Source organism: Enhydra lutris, unplaced genomic scaffold (assembly GCF_002288905.1).
Source record: "Enhydra lutris kenyoni isolate GAN:26980312 unplaced genomic scaffold, ASM228890v2 scaffoldscaffold57, whole genome shotgun sequence".
Classification (NCBI taxonomy): Eukaryota; Metazoa; Chordata; class Mammalia; order Carnivora; family Mustelidae; genus Enhydra; species Enhydra lutris.
Window position 1 is genome coordinate 7,947,309 of NW_019154141.1, and position 18,978 is coordinate 7,966,286.

Sequence of the window (18,978 nt, forward strand, 5' to 3'; positions counted from 1 at the left end):
AGCTCTTCCCCTTTCTGCTTTATATTCCTAAGCTTGTAATTGACAGTTAACTTACTTCATCCTGGAGTTTTTTCTTTGATCGATTTTCTCTATATGCATCTTTTTTGAGCTGTTCAACCTGTGTAATTTGCTGTTTCCACATTTTGCTTAGTGTTTGGCCAGAAACAGAGAGAAATGGAAACTGCTCCAGCATGAGGGGCAGGAGACTGTGTTCATTTACTTTCACTGCAAGGTAAAACAAAACAAGCACAAAACCCTTTAATCTGAGAGACTTGCTGATAGCTTTTAATAAGCACTCTCATTCTACCTTCCTGGTAGAGCAAAGCTTTCTAAGTGATGCAGTTCTGATCCTGGAGACTAAACGTAAACACATGTCCTTAACCTCCGCACTCCTCTGACCCGAGTGCACCAGCTGCCGTAAGGATGAGAATCAGCTCAGCATCCTGACTGATGACACGTTGTTCTGGTGAAGTCCATCCTAACTGCTCAGCTGACTCCGCGACTGGGCTGGACGCTGTGTGTGTGGCCGAACACTCCTCAGCCCTACTGGGAGGCAAAGTCTCTGTCTGGTGGGATGTCGTTAGAAGGCGAGCAGTGTTTGAAATGCAACCCTGGCATTTCACATGACCTCGTTTTCCTTGTAACAGGACTCGAACACTCACTAGCACCAGCTGTCAATATAACAGGGCTGGACGGGACATCTGCTTGCTTTGGAGCAACCCTTGGGTTCTACCAACTTCCCAGAAACGAAGAAGCAACTAGTGTGAGTGAGCAGAGTGAAGCTGCAGCCGGAGCAGCAGGTAGTCCTGCCCATTTGTGCCTCCGGTACCAATATATGGGCCTCCAAAGGTTATTAAGAGTTTTAAATAAATGCCTTATTTACAACTTTTATCTTTCTCTTTATAGAAATCTAGCATATGGCAGTGATAAAAGAGGAACTTTCTCCAGCTAACTGATGGATGTTAAGTTTTCAGTGCTGTGTCCTTGGAATGTAGCACACACTTTCAAAGAATGCCAGTTTTCCATAAAGTACAATTTTGTGGTTCTTACTTGGAACTGCTTTATTTGGCTTTGGCAAGCCACCTCTTGGACTTGGAGTTGTGGTTTTTCTAGAGTAAGTCTTCCAGGGCTGACTACGTTTTGGAGTTCCTTTATGAGCAGCTTCTCTGTATGTTTTTTCCTTAGGAGCAGACATAAAACAGAATACAAATAAAAGTCTAATAACTCTCTCATACATTATCTTAAATAGTACACATGGAAAGAAAAAAATAGCTAACTAATCCCCAACCAAACACCTTACTTCCAATTTCTAAAATCTGGTTAGTGTTTATCTGAGTTAAAAGCATCTTTTGGCTTCTGGCACCCTTTGGAATGTTAAAAAGCACTGAATCCTTTTTGAGTTTCAGAGTCACTGTAGTCCCACACCCTAAATACAACCACTAATAATGTTTTGATGTACTGGCTTCTTTGGCAACTTTTTCCATGTAAACTAAAAAGGTTCTTAAACAATGTTTATTATAACCATACTGTATTTTATATCCTGCTTTGTTCATGAACATTCCAGCACAAGCATTTTTCCTGTTTTCACTTAGTTTCTGTAACCATCCTTTTGAAAAGGCAATGGACATGTCTGCTTTGTGCTTCTTCCACCCAGGCACAGAGTAAGTGGGATCTCCTCACTCCCCTTTAACCTGTCAGCCCCAACTATCTTTTAAAGATTTTTATTTATTTGTCAGAGAGAGAGAGAGAGAGAGAGAGAGCGCGTGCGCACGCACAGGTAGGAAGAGTGGCAGGCAGAGGTGGAGATAGAAGCAGGCTCCCTGCAGAGCAAGAAGCCTGATGGAGGACTTGATCCCAGGACCCTATGCTCATGATCTGAGCCGAAGGCAGCGTCTTAACCAGCTGAGCCACCCAGGTGTCCCCCAACTATCTTTTAAACCCTTGATGAACAGAACCTCTTAAAAACTGATGGGCGTTTTGGGCAGGAAGGAAAAGTGTTTGGTATCTTTTGGTACCAAGCATCTGCTTCAGCTTGAGTCATGCTCCCAGGGTTCTGAGATCGAGTCCCACATGGGGCTCCTTGCTAGGCGGGGAGTCTGCTTTTCCCTCTCCCTCTGCCACTCCCCCTGCTTGCGTGTGCTCTCTCTGACAAATAAAATCTTTTTAAAAAGTTTTTCTTCAAATAAAAAAAATTTAAAAAGATCTCTGTACTTCCACTGATCTGATCAAGTTGCATTTATTATAGTAGAGACTTTTACCCACTGTTTCCTCCTCATTTATTCCTAGAGATCCAATATTCTCTTGAACTTTATTTCTTCTTAGTTCCCTTTCAAATGCTTCAGTTAGTGCCTAGAGCAGAAAAAGCCATATGACATTACAGTTAATAAAAGCATATAAAAATGAAAATGTAGGGGAAAAAATTAACCTAAGATTCTGTCATTCCATTTTTTTTTTAAAAGTTCCTTTTGGGTCCCTGTTATCCTAAATATATTTAATATTACATTATAAACATTATAAACATATTTAACAGACATGTAATTGGGACATAACCCCAAAATGGGACACAACCCATTTTTTGTTCTCCGGTTTTATTACTTTCATAGTCCCTTGAATGGAAGTTACATGTTATTATAAGACATTTGAATTAATTTCAGTTTTTCACTATTTCACTATCATAAAACATACTATAGCAAACAATGTACATGTTCTAAATTAATCTGCATTTCAAAATCCCTATTCAACAGCAGAAAGCCTTCCTTGGTAATCATACATTCTCCATATTGAATCTTAACCACCTCCTCTCATTCCTGTCTTGGCACTTTAATCCTACCTGAAACTCAACTAGCCTATCACTTTTAATCCACCTCCAATTCTCATCCTTTCTGAAGCACTCTCTGAAAATATCACCCCACACTGATCTACTCTTTTTGAATCCGCTGAGTACTGGGTTATATCTGACAAGGTTAATTTTCTTAGAGTAGCACATGTATAAATTTTATGTTCCATAAAGGTGGGAGGGGGGACATAAAAGCTATGTCACATAATCTCCTACCATCCACTCAGTTCGAGAATATTAAATGCACCTGAAGCCTTTAATCAGCAGGACATTCACTGTAGTATTTGGTTGAAGGTAAACGGTATTGCCTGCTTTCCAATCATAGTCAAAGATGGGATGTACCTTTGCTTGGAATTGGCGAATATCTGTTTCTTTTGGCTTTCGCTGACGTTTTCTCTCTATATGGAACGGTGTATTTTTGTTAACTGGAGATGGAGAGAGCGAATGAGATCTGTAGGGTGGCTTTCTATGCGTGGAAAGTCCTAAAACATGGAAGAGACATGTACCATTAGTTCCTATAGAGCCAGAAATGTTAAGGTGGAAATCAAATAGTAAAATTAACAAATCCAAAAAGAATGACTGTGAATGTGCTAAATGTACTCTTTCCTGTAACTAATTTGTATTTTTAAAAAAAAATTTTGACAAGAGGGGCGCCTGAGTGGTTCATTGGGTTAATAAGCCTCTGCCTTTGGCTCAGGTCATGATCTCAGGGTCCTGGAATTGAGCCCCGCATCGGGCTCTCTGCTCAGCAGGGAGTCTGCTTTCCCCTCTCTCTCTGCCTGCTGCTCTGCCTACTTGTGATCTCTCTCTCTCTGTGTCAAATAAATACATAAAATATCTTCAAAAAAAATTTTGAGAGAGCACACAAGTGGGGGTAGGGGCAGAGAGAGAAGTAGACTCCCTGCTGAGCCAGACGTGGGGCTCAATCTCAAGACCCTGGGATCATGACCTGAGCTGAAGGCAGACACTTATTGACTGAGTCACCCAGGTGCCCCTAACTAATTTGTATTTATTTGTAATGTTTAGTCTGACCAATACACACAACGGTATACAGTCTCAAAAAAGCACTTAGGTTCTTTTCAACTTTGGGTTGAAAATGGAGCAACATTGGAATTAAGTGGAAGGAAGTGGTGCTGGAGAAAGAAAATGTTAAATCATCGAAGCCCTATGTCTGCTATCCTTTTACACCTACCTAGGTCCTGAGGAGGTAGGATATAAGTACATCGACATCTTACCCTTATAAAGCAACATGCTTAGAAGAAAAGGTTAACATAATTCAGCATTTTCTAAGTAGTCCCAATTTTTCCTTATGTAGTTAAGTTACCCCTAATTCCATACTGCCTAAGTGATCTAACAAGTCACTTCATAAACAGTTTTATGTTCCACTGTTTTTAGTTGTACTTGGGCATCTGCTAGTTGTGTAGAGGAGACTCCATGCCTTTTCAGAAAAGTGAGTAATTCTAAGGTTAAGAAAATTAGTTTGATATCTTTAAACCTTCCCATAGAATTCAAATTTCCCTAAGCTTTTTATTTTTTCACTCTTTTAATTCAAATCTTTCGAATTCATTTCAAATATAAGATATTAAGGGGGTGCCTGATTGGTCTGTCAGTGGAGCATGCAACTCTTGATCTCGGGGTCATGAGTTTGAGCCCCATGTTGGGCACTGAGATTACTTTAAAAAAAATAATAATAATAAGACTGGGGCATCTGCGGGGTTCAGTCCCTTGGACATCCAACTTTTGGTTTTGGCTCAGGTCAGGATCTCAGGGTCCTAAGAGGAAGCCGGTGTCCTGCTCCAGGCTCAGTGGGGAGTCTGCTTAAGATGCTTTCTCCCTCTCCCTCAGCCCTTTTACTGGCTTGCTTACCTCCTCTCTCTCTAAAATAGATAAATCATAAAAAAGTAAGATCTTAAGAAAAACGGACTTGCACAACTGATTTTAAATGATGTTTTTATGACATTCATAATGTATTCTTTTCACTGAAGATCCAATGAAAATAACATTTTGACTTACGGTAAGTTTTTAAGATGGGATATGTTTATGTGTACAGAAGGGAAACATGTAGGTTACTAGGTGAGGCTTACCTAGCAATTACTTGGGAAAGTTTAAGGGGAGGAAGATGAAACAATCAAGAGAAAAAAATATATTTTTGTAGTAAAAAGCAGTTTTACTAGATGTAGAGCCTATGGAAACTTTTTTCTTTTCTTTTTTTTTTTTAAGTAAGCTCTATTCCCTACATGGGGCTCGAACTTACAACTCACAACCCTGAGATCAAGAATCCCGTGCTCTCTAAAACCCTGAGATCCAGAGTCCCATGCTCTACAACTAAGCCAGCCAGGTGGCCTAAAATTCTAGAGAAATCTTTGCCCGTGTTACAGGTTGTTCATTGTTTCTACTTTTCATAACTACACTTTTGCAACCTATATGTCCTACAATAGAGGAAATGGTGATACATATTTTCATACAAGTGGAACTTAATAAAAATGAATGAACTGGATCTGTAAATATTAACACAGATTTTTATTTTTATTTTATTTTTTAAAGATTTTATTTATTTATTTGACAGACAGAGATCACAAGCAGGCAGAGAGGCAGGCAGAGAGAGAGCAGGAAGCAGGCTCCATGCTGAGCAGAGAGCCCGATGCGGGGCTCGATCCCAGGACCCTGAGATCATGACCCGAGCCGAAGGCAGCGGCTTAACCCACTGAGCCATCCAGGTGCCCCTCAACACAGATTTTTAAAGCATTAACAGAAAAAAGTTGCAGAACAACACAGTATCATTTGTAAGTAAATATGAGCTGTTACCATATAAAAACAGAAATGAGAAGGTTCCAGTTTAAGATAGCAATACAAAGGCTCCTGAATGCACCTCCTCCCACAGACACACTGAATCTACAGCTATACATGGAACAATTCCCTCAGAAGGGAATCCAGAAACTAGCTGGAAGACTCCTATACCTCAGGTGAACGAGAAACAAAGTGATACCGAAATGGGCCTTGGCACACGCTCAGGTGTCGGGAGCCGGTACGAACAAAGGTGGCCATTTGGACTATCACAAAGGTTTCAGACACCCGAGAGCTAGGGACAGGCACGACTCCTTCAAGCCTGGAAGAGTGGCTGTTTTACTTAGTGCACAGAGGCCAACAGAGAGAAAAACGAAGAAAAAGAAGAATGCATTCTAAACAAAAGAATGAGATAAAGTCAGATAAACCTTAGTGAAACAGAGATAAGGACTCCAACTTGATGAAGACTTTAAAATGGTGGTTATAAACATGCTCACCAAGATCAGGAGAACCAACTGTGTGCAAAATGAGAATCTCAACAAAGAGAAAACATAAAGTATCAAACAGTCACATAATTAAAAAATATAGTAACTAAACTGAAAAATTCAATACAGGGGATCAACAGACTAGATGAAGCAGAAGAAAAGATTAGCAAACTCAAAGACAGAACTGTGGAACTTATCTAGACAGAGGACAAAAAGAAAAATGAATAAAAAAGAGTGAAGATCGCTTAAGGGATTTGTGGGACACCAGCAAGTGGACCAATACATATACTGTAAGGGTCCCAGGAGGAGAAGAGAGCAAACAAAGCCAGAAAGCCAATTCAAAGAAATAACGGCCGGAAACTCCCCTAACCTGGGTAAAGGAAACAGACATCCGGATCCAGGAAGCCCAGAAACTTTCAAATAAGATGAATCCAAAGACCCCACACTAACATTCACTATAAATAAATAGTCAAATTTAATTTGAGAGAATCTTTTAAGTAACAAGAGAAAAACAACTTGTTATGTACAAGGGAACCCCCATACCACTATCCTTAGATTTTTCAGGTGAAGCTTTTCAGGCCCAAAGGGAATAGCACAATATATTCAAAGTGCTGAAAGAGAAAAACTGCCAAGAAAAGCTATTTGACTCAGCAAAATTGTCCTTTGGAACTGGAGAAATAGTTTTCCACACAAGCAAAAGCTGAAGCAGAATTCATTTACCCTAGAACAGCCTTACAAGAAATTTTTAACTTCTTTAAATAAGAGGGTGCTATTTAGTAATAGGAAAGCATATGAAAGTACAAATCTCACTAGCAAAGGTAAATATATATAGTTAGATTCAGAGAAGTCTAATGTTGTAACTGGCGGGTAAATCAGGTCTAAATCTAGCATGAAAGTTAAAAGACAAAAGTAGCAAAAATAACAATTTTTAATGGCTACACAAGGTAAAATGATGTAAATTATGACATTAAGAATTAAGTATGGGAGCAGGAAGAGTAAAAATATAGAACTCCAGTATGCATTCTAATTTATTATCAACTTAGAATACTAGAAGACGTTTTATATAGGCTTTAGGTTTTAGGTTTGCAAACCTACTACAGGTTTGCAAAAACCTTTAACAGATACACAAAAGATAAAGAAGACTAAGCATAGAGGAAATCATCAAATCACAAAGCAAGAGAACAGAGGAATTACAAAACAGCAACACTAAGCTGACACTTATTTTAAAAGTCAATGGACTAAATTTTCCAATCAAAAGAGAGTGGCTAAATGGATAAAAAACCAGACACGACTACATGCTGACTGCAAGATTCAAACTTTAAGGACACACACAGTTTGAAAGTGAAGTAGGTATTTCACACAAATGGAAACCAAAAGCAAGCTATGGTAGCTATACTTCTATCAGACAAAACAGACTTTAAGACAGAGATTGTAACAAGAAACAAAGATCATTATATAATAAAAGGGACAAATCATAAAGAGTATGTAACATTTCTAAGTATGCACAAAACACAGGAGTATGTAGATATGTAAAGTGAATATTAATAAATCTAAAATAGAAAGGAGAAATAGTAATATGACACTTAACAGACACTTATAGACATTTACAGAACATTCTATCCCAAAGCAGCAGAATATACATTCTTCGCAAGCATACAGGAACATTCTCCAGGACCAATCATATGTTAGGCCAAATCTTAATAAAGTTAAGAAGATTTAAATCATATCAAGCATCTTTTCTGACACAATGGCATAAAATTAGAAAGCATTTACAAGAAAACTGGGAAATTCACAAATATATAAGGATTAAACAATATACTATTGAACAACTAGAAGGTCAAAGAAAAAAAAAATCAAAGAAGAAATTTTAAAAAATCTTCAGATGGAAAAGGAAATAAAACATATCAAAAACTATGGGATGTAGTGGGCACCTGCGTGTCTCAGTCAGTTAAGTGTCCAACTCTTGATTTCAGCTCAGGTCATGATCTCAGGGTTGTGGGATCAAACCCTGCATAGGGCTCCATGGTGGGTGTGGAGCCTGTTTGGAATGCTCTCTCCCCTCTTTCCCTCTCACACCACCCCCGATTCACACAAGCCTGCTCTAAAATAAAACAGAACCCATTTGTTTAATAAAACAGGCAAAAAAAAAAACAAAAACCAACCCACCTATGGGATGTAGCAAAAGCAGTTCTAAGATAAATGCATATATTAAAAAACAAGATATATGACACCTAAAGTACAAGCAACAAAATAAAAAAAATTAGTGTGACTACATCAAACTAGAAAGCTTCAGGAATGTGAAAAAATATTTGCAAATTACAGATCTGATAAAGGGTTAATATCCAAATATATATCCAAAATATATAAAGAACTCCTACAACTCAATAGCTAAAAGCCAAAAAATCAAATTTAAAAACGGACAGAGGAATGGAATAGACATTTTTCCATAAAAGATTTACAAGTAGCCAACAGGTACATGAAGTGCTCAACACCACTCATCATTACAGAAATGCAAACTAAAGCTACAGTGGAATACCACTTTATTAGAATGTTAGAATGGCTGTTAGAATGGCTATCACCAAAAGACTAGAAATAAAAAGAGTTGGAGAGGCTATGGAGTAAAGAAAATCCTTGTGCACTGTTGGTAGAAATGTAAATTGGTACAGGCACCATAGAAAAGAGTATGGAAGTTCCTCAAAAAATTAAAAATATAATTTATCATATGATACAGCAATTTTATCTCCTGGAATATATTCAAGGAAAACGAAAACACTGGGGTACAGATTATCTGCTATCCCATGTTCATAAAAGAATTTACAAGACTCAAGATATGAACACATTAAGTGTCTAACGATGGATGAATTATTCAGTCATAAAAAGGAAGAAAATCTGGGGTGCCTGGGTGGCTCAGTTGGTTACTTCGGCTCAGATCATGATCCCAGGGTCCTCAGATTGAGTCCCGCATCAGGCCCCTTGCTCAGTGGGGAGCTTACTTCTCCCTCTACCTGCTGCTCCCCCTGCTTGTGCTCTCTGGCAAATAAATAAATTCAATTAAAAAAAAGAAGAAAATCTGTCATTTGTGACAACATGGATATGGACCTTGAGAGAATTACTGTATCATCTCACTTATATGTAGGGTCTACATGAGACCTATAAGAAACCACTTATACTTGGAATCTTAAAAAAAAGGGGGGGGGGCAAACTCATACAAAAAAATATTGGATTACTGGTTACCAGAGGAAGGTGAGGGGAGGAATTTGATGAAGGTGGTCAAAAGGTAAAAAATTTTAGTTATAAGATGAATTAGTACTAGGAATATAGTGTACAACATGATGACTATAGGTAACTCTGCCGTATTTGAAAGTTATGGTAGGTCTTTGGAGTTCTCAACACAAGGGAAAAATAAACTTGCTTTTTCTTGTATCTGTAGATAATGGATGTTAATTAGTTATTGGTAATCATTTCACAAGATATGTAAATCCAGTCATCATACGTACACATACACAGTGCTGTATGTCAACTCTATCTCAATAAAATTGGAAGAAAAAAAGAGAAACAAGATCTCAAACAACCCAACTTTACTCCGTAAGGGGACTAGGGAAAAAAAGAAAAAAAAAAAAGCAAAAGAAGCCCAAAGTTGTAAGAAAGGAAGTAACAATGATCAGAACAGAAATATGTGAAACAAACACCAAAAAAGGGGAAAAGACCAATGAAACTAACAGCTTGTTTTTAAAAGATAAAATAGAGATAAATCTTTGGCTAGACTTAATCATGGAAAAATTTTACTCAAATAAGTAAAACTAGAAATTAAAAAGGAGACATTACAACTAATAAAAACCACAGAAATACAAAGGATCATAAGCTACTATGAACAATTTTATGCCAACAAATCGGACAACCTATAAGAAATGGGTTAATTCCTAAAAACATCAAACCTACCAAGAATTAATCATGAAGAAACAGAAATCTGAACAGACTAATTACAAATAAGATTATGTCAGTAGTCAAAAACCACCCAACAAACTAAAACGTCCAGGACCAGACAGCTTCACTGGTAAATTCTACCAAACATTTAAAGAAGAATTAATACCTGGAGCGCCTGGGTGGCTCAGTGGGTTAAGCCTCTGCCTTCGGCTCAGGTCATGATCTCAGGGTCCTGGAATCGAGCCCCGCATCGGGCTCTCTGCTCAGCAGGGAGCCTGCTCCCCCCACAACCCCTGCCTCTGCCTGCCTCTCTGCCTACTTATGATCTCTCTGTCATAAATAAATTAAAAAAAAAATCTTTAAAAAAAAATGAAGGATTAATACCAATCCTTCTAAAATTCTTCCAAAAAAATGGAAGAGGAGGGAATAGCTCCAAACTCATTTTAGAAGGCCAGCATTACCCTGATACCAAAACTAGACAGGACAGCACAACAAAATTACAGGCATAATGATGAATACTGATGCAAAATAAATATGGATGAACATAGATGCAAAAATCTCAACAAAATATTAGCAAATGAATCCAACTGTGTGTACATGTGTGTGTATATGGATATATTTAAACATTTATTTTAGAGAGAGAAAGTATGTGTATGTGTATGTGCATGAGCAGGGGGAGAGGCAGAGGGAGAGAAGCAGACTCTGCTGAGCATGCAGCCCAATGCCTGGGCTGATCTCACTAGCCTGAGATCATGACCTGAGCCAAAAGCAAGAGTTGGACACTTAACCAACTGAGCCACCGAAACTCCCGTGAATTCAACCGTATAGTGAAAGAATCATGAACACCATCATGAAGTGGAATTTATTCCAATGCAAAGATGGTTCAACATCTACAAATCAGTGTGACTCGCCACATTAACAAAATGAAGGATAAACATATGATCATCTCAACAGATGTAGAGAAAGCATTTAACAAAATTCAACATCCATTCAGGGTAAAAACTTTCAATAAACTGGGTATAAAGGGAATATACCTCAACATAATAAAGGCCATATTTGATAAGCCCACAGCTAACATTATGCTTAATGGTGAAAAGCTGAAAGTGTTTCTTCTAATTTCAGGAACATGACAAGGATGCCTACCTACTCTTACTGCTCTTATCCAACACAGTAGAGGAAGTCCTAGCCAGAGCAATTAGGTAAGAAAAAGAAATGAAAGGCATTCAGGGGCACCTGGCAGGCTCAGTTGTGGAGCATGTGACTCGATCTCAGGGTTGTGAGTTTGAGCCCCATGTTGAGTGTAGAGATTACTTAAAAATAAAGTCTTAAAAAAAAAAGGCATTGAAATTGAAAAAGAAAAAATAAAACTCTGTATTTGCAGATGACACTACAGTAGTTACAGAAAACGCTAACGACCCTACCCAAAAACTGTTAGAATGAACGAACTCAGTAAAGTTGCAGGATATAAAAATCTGTATACAAAAATCAATTGCTTTTTATATGCTAAGAACTATATGCTAAGAGAAAACAATCCCATTTACAATTGCTTAAAAGATACTCAGCCATAAAAAAGAATAAAAGAAATCTTCTCATTTGCAACATGGATGACCTAGAGAGTAGAATGCAAAGTTAAAAAAAATCAAAAAGAGAAATGATTTCACCCACATGTGGAATTTAGAAACAAAAAAAGAAACAACAACAACAAAAAAAACCACACTCAAATACAGAGATCCGGTGGTTGCCAGAGGGGAGGTGGGTGGAGGATGGGTAAAAAAGAGGAGATTAAGAGTATTCTTATCTTGATAAGCACTAAGAAATGTACAGCATTATTATTGAATCATTATACTATATACCTTAAAGTAATTAACACTATATGTTAACTATAATTGAATGATAATTTAACAAAGAATAGAATACCTACAAATAAATTTAATCAAGAAAATAAAAGCCCTATATACTGAAACTGTTTAAGACATTGATGAAAGAAGACACTAATAAATGGGAAGATATTCCATGCTCAAGGATTTAAAGAATTAATATTGTTAAAATGCCCAAACTACCCAAATTCATCTAGACTCAGTGTGATCCCTTCAAAATTCCAATGGTATTTTCACAGAAAGAGAACAATCACAGAATTGGTATGGAACCATAAAACACCCCAAATAGCCAAAGTGATCCTGAAAAAGAACAAAGCTGAAGGCATCACACTTTCTGATTTCAATCTGTATTACAAAGCTATACGGTCAAAACAATATAGTACTAGCACAAAAGACACATAGGATCAACGGAACAGAATACAGAGCCCAGAAATAAACCCACACATAAACGGTCAATTAATTTACAACAAGTGAGCCAAAAATATACAATGGGGAAAAGAGAGTCTCTTCAATAAATGGGACTGGGAAAACTGGACAGCCACATGCAAAAGAATGAAACTATAACCTATCTTATACCATATGCAAAAATCAACCAAAATGAATTAGAGATCTGAAAGTAAGATCTTTGAAACCATAAACTCCTAGAAGAAGACAGCAGGTAAGCTACTTGACATTGCTCTTGGCAAAGATTTTTTTGGATTTGATACCAAAAGCAAAAATCAACAAATGGGACAATATTGAGCTTCTGCACAGCATAGGAAACTATCAACAAAATGAAAAGGCAACCTAACAGGAGAAAATATCTGCAAATCAGGTATCTGATATAGAATTAATATCCAAAATACATAAAGAACTCATACAACTCAATAGCAAAACAACAACAAAACCCCAAAACTATCCAATTAAAAATTGGGCAGAGAAACTGGATAGTTTCCCCCAGACGACCTACAAAGGGTCAAAAGGTACATGAAGGGGCTCCTGGGTGCCTCAGTGGGTTAAAACCTCTGCCTTCGGCTCAGGTCATGATCCCAGGGTCCTGGGATCGAGCCCCGCAGGGCTCTCTGCTCAGCAGAGAGCCTGCTTCCCCACCTTCTCTCTCGGCCTGCCTCTCTGCCTGCTTGTGATCTCTGTCTGTCAAATAAATAAATCTTTAAAAAAAAAAAAGGTACATGAAGAGGCTCAACATCACTAGTCATCATGGAAATCAAAATCAAAATCACAATGAGATGTCATCTTACAGGTTTAGAATAATGGCTATGATAAAAAAGACGAGAGATACCAAGAGTTGGAGAGAATGGAGAGAAAAGGGAACCCTTGTGCACTGGTAGGGGGAATGTAAATTGGTGCAGCCACTATGTAGTATAGTACAGATCCAGTGACACTACTTCTGGGTACCCAGTAGTGAAAAGAAATCACTACCTCTAAAAGATACATGGACCCCCATGCTCACTGCAGCATTATTTACGATAGCCAAGATAGAGAAGCAGCCTAAGTGCCCATCTACAGATAAATGGATAAAGAAGAATACTTAAAAGAATATTATTCAGCCATAGGAAAAAAAGGAAATCCTGCCATCTGTGACAATATGGATGGGCCTTGAGGGCCTTATGCTAAGTGACACTAAGTTGGACAGAAAAAGACAAATAATGTATGATCTCATATATATGTGGAATCTAAAAAAACCAAACTCATAGATACAGAGAACAGACTGGTGGTTGCCAGAGGTGGGCGTGAAAGTGGTCAAAAGGTATGAACTTTCAATTATAAATAAGTTCTGGAGATATAATGTCCAGTGTGGTGACTATGGTTAACATATTGCATATCTGGAAGTCGCAAAAAATCCCATCTTAAAAACTTTAAGAAAAAAACTTGTAACTATGTGAAGTGATAAATGTTAACTAACGTACTGAGGCAATCATTTATATCAATATCAATCAACCTATAAATAAATCATTATACTGTACACCTTCAGTGAATACGATGTTGTATGTCAATTGTATCTGAATAAAATAACAAAATAAAAACAGGGATAAAAGATATAAACTTTGAAAGAGTTGTTTCTTTGAAGGTGGGGAAAAATGGACTGTGGGGAGGACAAAGGGGATTTCAACTCTTATTTTTAAATTCAAAAGGTGTAAAGCATATATAATTACTAGCATCTGCTTTTAGGTGGTGAAGATATAGGTATTATTATTTTTTCACCTTTTATATATTTCTGAAATATTTAAAATAAGAAACCCAGTCATAAACAAATAGAAGTCCCTAAACGGATCCCGCGGACATCCTTATCCTGGCTTCTCTGGGATAAGTACCTGGCCTTCGCTTCTTCGGCCCATACTCCATGATGCTGTCACTGTGCTGAGACAGGGTTTCATCCTTCCTACTCTCCATCTCTTCATTTCCAATACCGTCTTCTTCATAGTCAGTCTTATCTTTAATTCGATCACCCAGGGCACTTTTTAACATCTATTGAGAAAATACTTTTCAACATCTTTCACTGATTTCAGCAGAATACAAGTTGGAAAAGTAGAATCTTTAAAAAGCTTCTTCTCATAATTAGGTACTAATAACTTTCAGATGCTTATGCATATTTAGTTTTTGAAGGTATATATCAGTGCTATGGACTATTCAGTTTCAATAAACTTTATAGTAAATCACAAAAGGATTTAAAACATTTATTCAATGATACCCCCAAATTGTAATACTGGATTTGTGAGGATCAAGAGATCTAATTTTACACAAAATCTAATTTTATACCAAACTGTCTCAGGCATATCTAAAATAAAGATTTTAATGTAATCACTTAAACGAGTAGTTTTCATCAGAATTAAGTAAAAATCAGGATAAATCCATACCAAATTTGGTTATATCATGAAAGGCTAAGTAAGAGATGACTTCTCATCCTATGTCCTACCTGCCTGATTTATGGAACATTTTCACAGTAACTAAGACATAACTAATTTTAGTGCCTTAGCTTAGCGTTCATCTTCAATTAGATCACTTAAATATTCACCAACTATGGCAAACTCAATATAGATAAAAAATAAGACTTGCCCAATCTAGTTCAGAGAGCCGTTGAGAGAGTTTCTCAGAAACTGAATGTAATTCTTGTTCTGTTAACCTCTTTCTTGGCCTCTGGGAGAGGACTGAATCCCAGGATGAGACTGCAGGTCTGCTTTCATATCTGTAATAAAATGACCATGTGACATTTAAGTAGCCAAATGTGCCATAATGCATGCTTTTAACAAATATTTCATACGGTCTTCAGAGCTAAATCTGGAGAGTATACTCCCTTCTTCAAATGCCTTTGCAAAGGGACTGGAAACAGACTGCAATAATGTTACCTTTTTCCTTTGGGAAACTTCCTTGTCCTAGGGCCTTGGATCTGAGCTGAACACATTTCCTGTTTGCTATCTTTAGGCAACTTAGAAGTTAAGAGAACTTTATTATCTGAGTCCTATTAAAAACAAAAGAGAGTTGATTTGAAAAAGCTACAAAAGATGGCACATAGAAACATTTTGGGGGGGGGGAGGACCTATGGCACAAAGCTCAGTCCCTTTATTCTCCATGTTTAACTTTTTTTTTTTTTTTAAGTTTTTTCATTTATTTAAGTAATCTCTACACCCAACATTTGAGCCTGAGGCAGGGCTCAAACTTACAACCCTGAGATCAAGAGTTGCATGCTCTTCTACCCCTATTTTACTTTTTTAAAAACACATTTGTGGGGCGCCTGCGTGGCTCAGTGGGTTAAGGCCTCTACTTTCAGCTCAGGTCATGATCCCAGGGTCCTGGGATCAAGCCCTGCATCGGGCTCTCTGCTCAGCAGGGAGCCTGCCTCCCCGTCTCTCTGCCTGCCTCTCTGTCTACTTGTGATCTCTGTCTGTCAAATAAATAAATAAAATCTCTAAAAAAAAAAAACAAAACACACATTTGTCAGGGTGCCTGGGTTGGCTCAGTTGGTTAGGTGTCTGACTCTTGATTTTGGCCCATATCATCTCAGGGTCAGGAGACTGAGCCCCGCTTTAGGTTCCACACTGGGCGTGGAGCCTGCTTAAGCTGCTCTCTCTCCCTCTTCCTCTGCTCCTCCCCCTCCACACCTTGCTCATGCTCACTCGCTCTCTCAAAAAAAAAAAAAAAAAAAAAAATTGTCAAAATACTCTCTTGATCCTTAATACCAAAGGAATGGAAGAGCAATGTTTCTAAACTTGTACTCAGGTAAAAACTGTGGGTCAGGAAGCCATTCAAATATAAAGGCAGGTGAGGTGTTCTCAAATATGAAAATTTAGGGGCTACAGCTACACGTGGGCAATGAAAAAAATGAATAAATCACAAGTGTATTAAAATCATTCTCTTTGGTATTAAGAAGTCAACAGAAACTGTCCAAAATTGAAATAAAGATAAAATCTTCTAAAATATGAATATAAACTCCATGTTTTTAACAATTTCTTTTTCAAAAACTTATTTTATTTATTTATTTGAGAGAGAGCAGGGTGCAAGTGTGCAGGGGGTGGGGGGATGCAGTGGGGAAGGGACAGAGGGAAAGGGAGAGAAATCCCCAACCAGACTCCCCACTGAGTGCAGAACCCGATGTGGGGCTTGATCCTAGGCCCCAAGATGATGATCTGAACTGAAGGCAGACGAGCCACCCAGGCACCTCATTTAATAATTTATTTCTTAATCTCAGAGGAAATCTTATGAAGAAGCATTTGGTGTTTAAGAATCTCTCAATTTCACTTACGTTTCTCTTCTACCAAAGTAAAATTAAACACTTTTTAGTAAATAACAACTATAATACAATCACATTTTAAAAATTTTTATTGAAGTTTAAATGTCCTGGTCAAGTATTATTTCAAAATGAATATTCCCACTTACATGCCACTCAGGTTAGGAAATAGAATATTATCAGCAATCAAAAGCTCTACCATCCTCCCCTAAAACTCTCCCAAGTGTAACCATTAACCTATAATCCCTTTTATCTATCCACCCTCCTATCTGAAATAGATGCACAGAATGTTTCAAAGAATATAGCCACCTAATGCTAATGATCTTTATTTCATCTTTGCACTTTTTATCCACTGTTTGAATTTTTAATAACGCGAATGTATCATTGTTTACAAATTTACCTTTTGCATATCCCTAGCTGTTCATTTCTAGGATAGGGACAGGATAACTTTACAAAAAGGGATTTTTGGGGCGCTTGGGTGGCTCAGTTGGTTACACGGCTGCCTTCGGCTCGGGTCATGATTCTGGGATCGAGCCCCGCATAGGGCTCCCTGCTCAGCGGAGAGTCTGCTTCTCCCTCTCCCTCTGCCTGCTGCTCTGACTACTTGTACTCTCTGTCAAATAAATAAATAAAATCTTAAAAACAATACAAAACAAACAAACAAAAAAACCAAAAGGGATTTTTTTTTTTTCGAAGAAGAGTAGAAGCTAATAGGCCAAGGTATTAATAGCAGTTCACACTGTAATAGGAATATGAATGAGTGTTCCTCATACTTTTTTTTTCTTAAGATTTTATTTATTTGGTAGGGTGAGACAGAGACAGAGTATGTACGTGTGCACAAGCAGGGGGGATTAGCAGGCAGAGGGAGAAGCAGGCTCCCTGCTGGGCAAGGAGCCTGACGCAGGACTTGATCTGAGGACCCTAGGATCATGACCTGAACTGAAGGCAGACACTTAACTGACCCAGGCATCCCTTCCCCTGTTTTTTTTTTTTTAAGATTTTATTTATTTGAGAGAGAGAATGCACAAGCAGGGTCAGAGAGAGAAAGGGAGAAGCAGACTCTCCACTGAACAGGGAGCCGGACGTGGGGCTCAATCTCAGAACCCTGAGATTATGACCCAAGCTGAAGGCAGATGCTTACCAACTGAGCCATCCAGGTGCCCCTATAGTTTCTTATACTTACAAAAGTTTAAGTGATTTAACTAAGGACATAGAATATGGGTTCTAAAACCAGAATACCAAGTTCGAATCCTGACTCTACAGTTGCTGTGTATGACCTGAGACAAAATATTTAATCTCTTTATATCAGCTTGCCCATGGGAAATAAAAATCATACCTACCCCATAGCTACTGTGAGGAGTAGATTATTTAATACCTGTATAATATCTATAACTGTGCATGACACAAAATAAACATAATGCACATTAGCTTTTAATATTAGCCTTTTTATACAATCATCCCTCCTGCCTTAGAGTCAGAAGATGTAGATATACGCGGAGGTAAAATTTCAGAAGTACGGTGTTCTAATTAGCGGTGTATCCCTGACTACTATTCTAGCAGAGACCTCCTTAAATCTAGAGACTTCTATCTAATTATAAGCAAGCTTTTCCACTTACCACAGAAAATGCTGTGTCCTCTCCAGTAGAATTCATGGCAGGGGAGATGTGACTTGAACGCAAGTATTCCTTTCCTATGGGACAGGGTGCTCGAGGCTCTGAAGGGTGGTAGGGTGGATGTAAAGGAATAGCTGATCGAATAGGCTCCCCTAGCTTCCTAGCACTTGGAATCACATCCACAGAAGGAATTTCCACTGGTTGGCAAAAATAAAGTGGACAATAAGATGAAACTCTAAGAAATGCATCATTTAATATATACACATACCTATAGATACTAAAAACCTAACTGATTTGAAGAATAGCTACATAAATTATGGTTCATCCAAGGTTATAAAACTTGTTAGACATTAACAATGATTTTATGTGGGGCGCCTGGGTGGCTCAGTGGGTTAAGCCGCTGCCTTCGGCTCAGGTCATGATCCCAGGTCCTGGGTTCAAACCCCACATCAGGCTTTCTGCTCAGCAGGGAGCCTGCTTCCTCCTCTCTCTCTGCCTGCCTCTCTGCCTACTTGTGATTTCTCTCTGTCAAATAAATAAATAAAATCTTTAAAAAAAACAAACAAAAAAAACCACAATGATTTTATGTAATACTAAGTAAAATCCCAGAGAGAACAGTAAGAAATGAGAATATTTTTCAAATTACTGTATTTTATCATTCCCTAATAATCTGAAGACCACCAACTCATATATTAATGTATTAGAGACTCATACTGTACTAAAGTCTTTAAGAAAA

The 18,978-nt window shown here is 37.9% G+C and overlaps 1 protein-coding gene across 4 annotated transcripts in view; it reads right to left on the minus strand.

Moving 5' to 3' along the window:
• Positions 1–18,978, minus strand: part of LOC111158108 (centrosomal protein 95) — a 42,134-nt gene that overhangs the window by 4,827 nt on the left and 18,329 nt on the right. For all 4 annotated transcript variants that reach the window (XM_022519954.1, XM_022519958.1, XM_022519955.1 and 1 more), the window contains 8 exons: positions 18,246–18,439; positions 15,251–15,363; positions 14,961–15,090; positions 14,219–14,372; positions 3,179–3,318; positions 2,263–2,349; positions 1,051–1,180; positions 56–225 (listed from right to left, as the gene is read on the minus strand). In XM_022519954.1, coding sequence (XP_022375662.1) covers positions 56–225; positions 1,051–1,180; positions 2,263–2,349; positions 3,179–3,318; positions 14,219–14,372; positions 14,961–15,090; positions 15,251–15,363; positions 18,246–18,439 — 1,118 coding nt within the window. The remainder of the gene's footprint in view (positions 1–55; positions 226–1,050; positions 1,181–2,262; positions 2,350–3,178; positions 3,319–14,218; positions 14,373–14,960; positions 15,091–15,250; positions 15,364–18,245; positions 18,440–18,978) is intronic.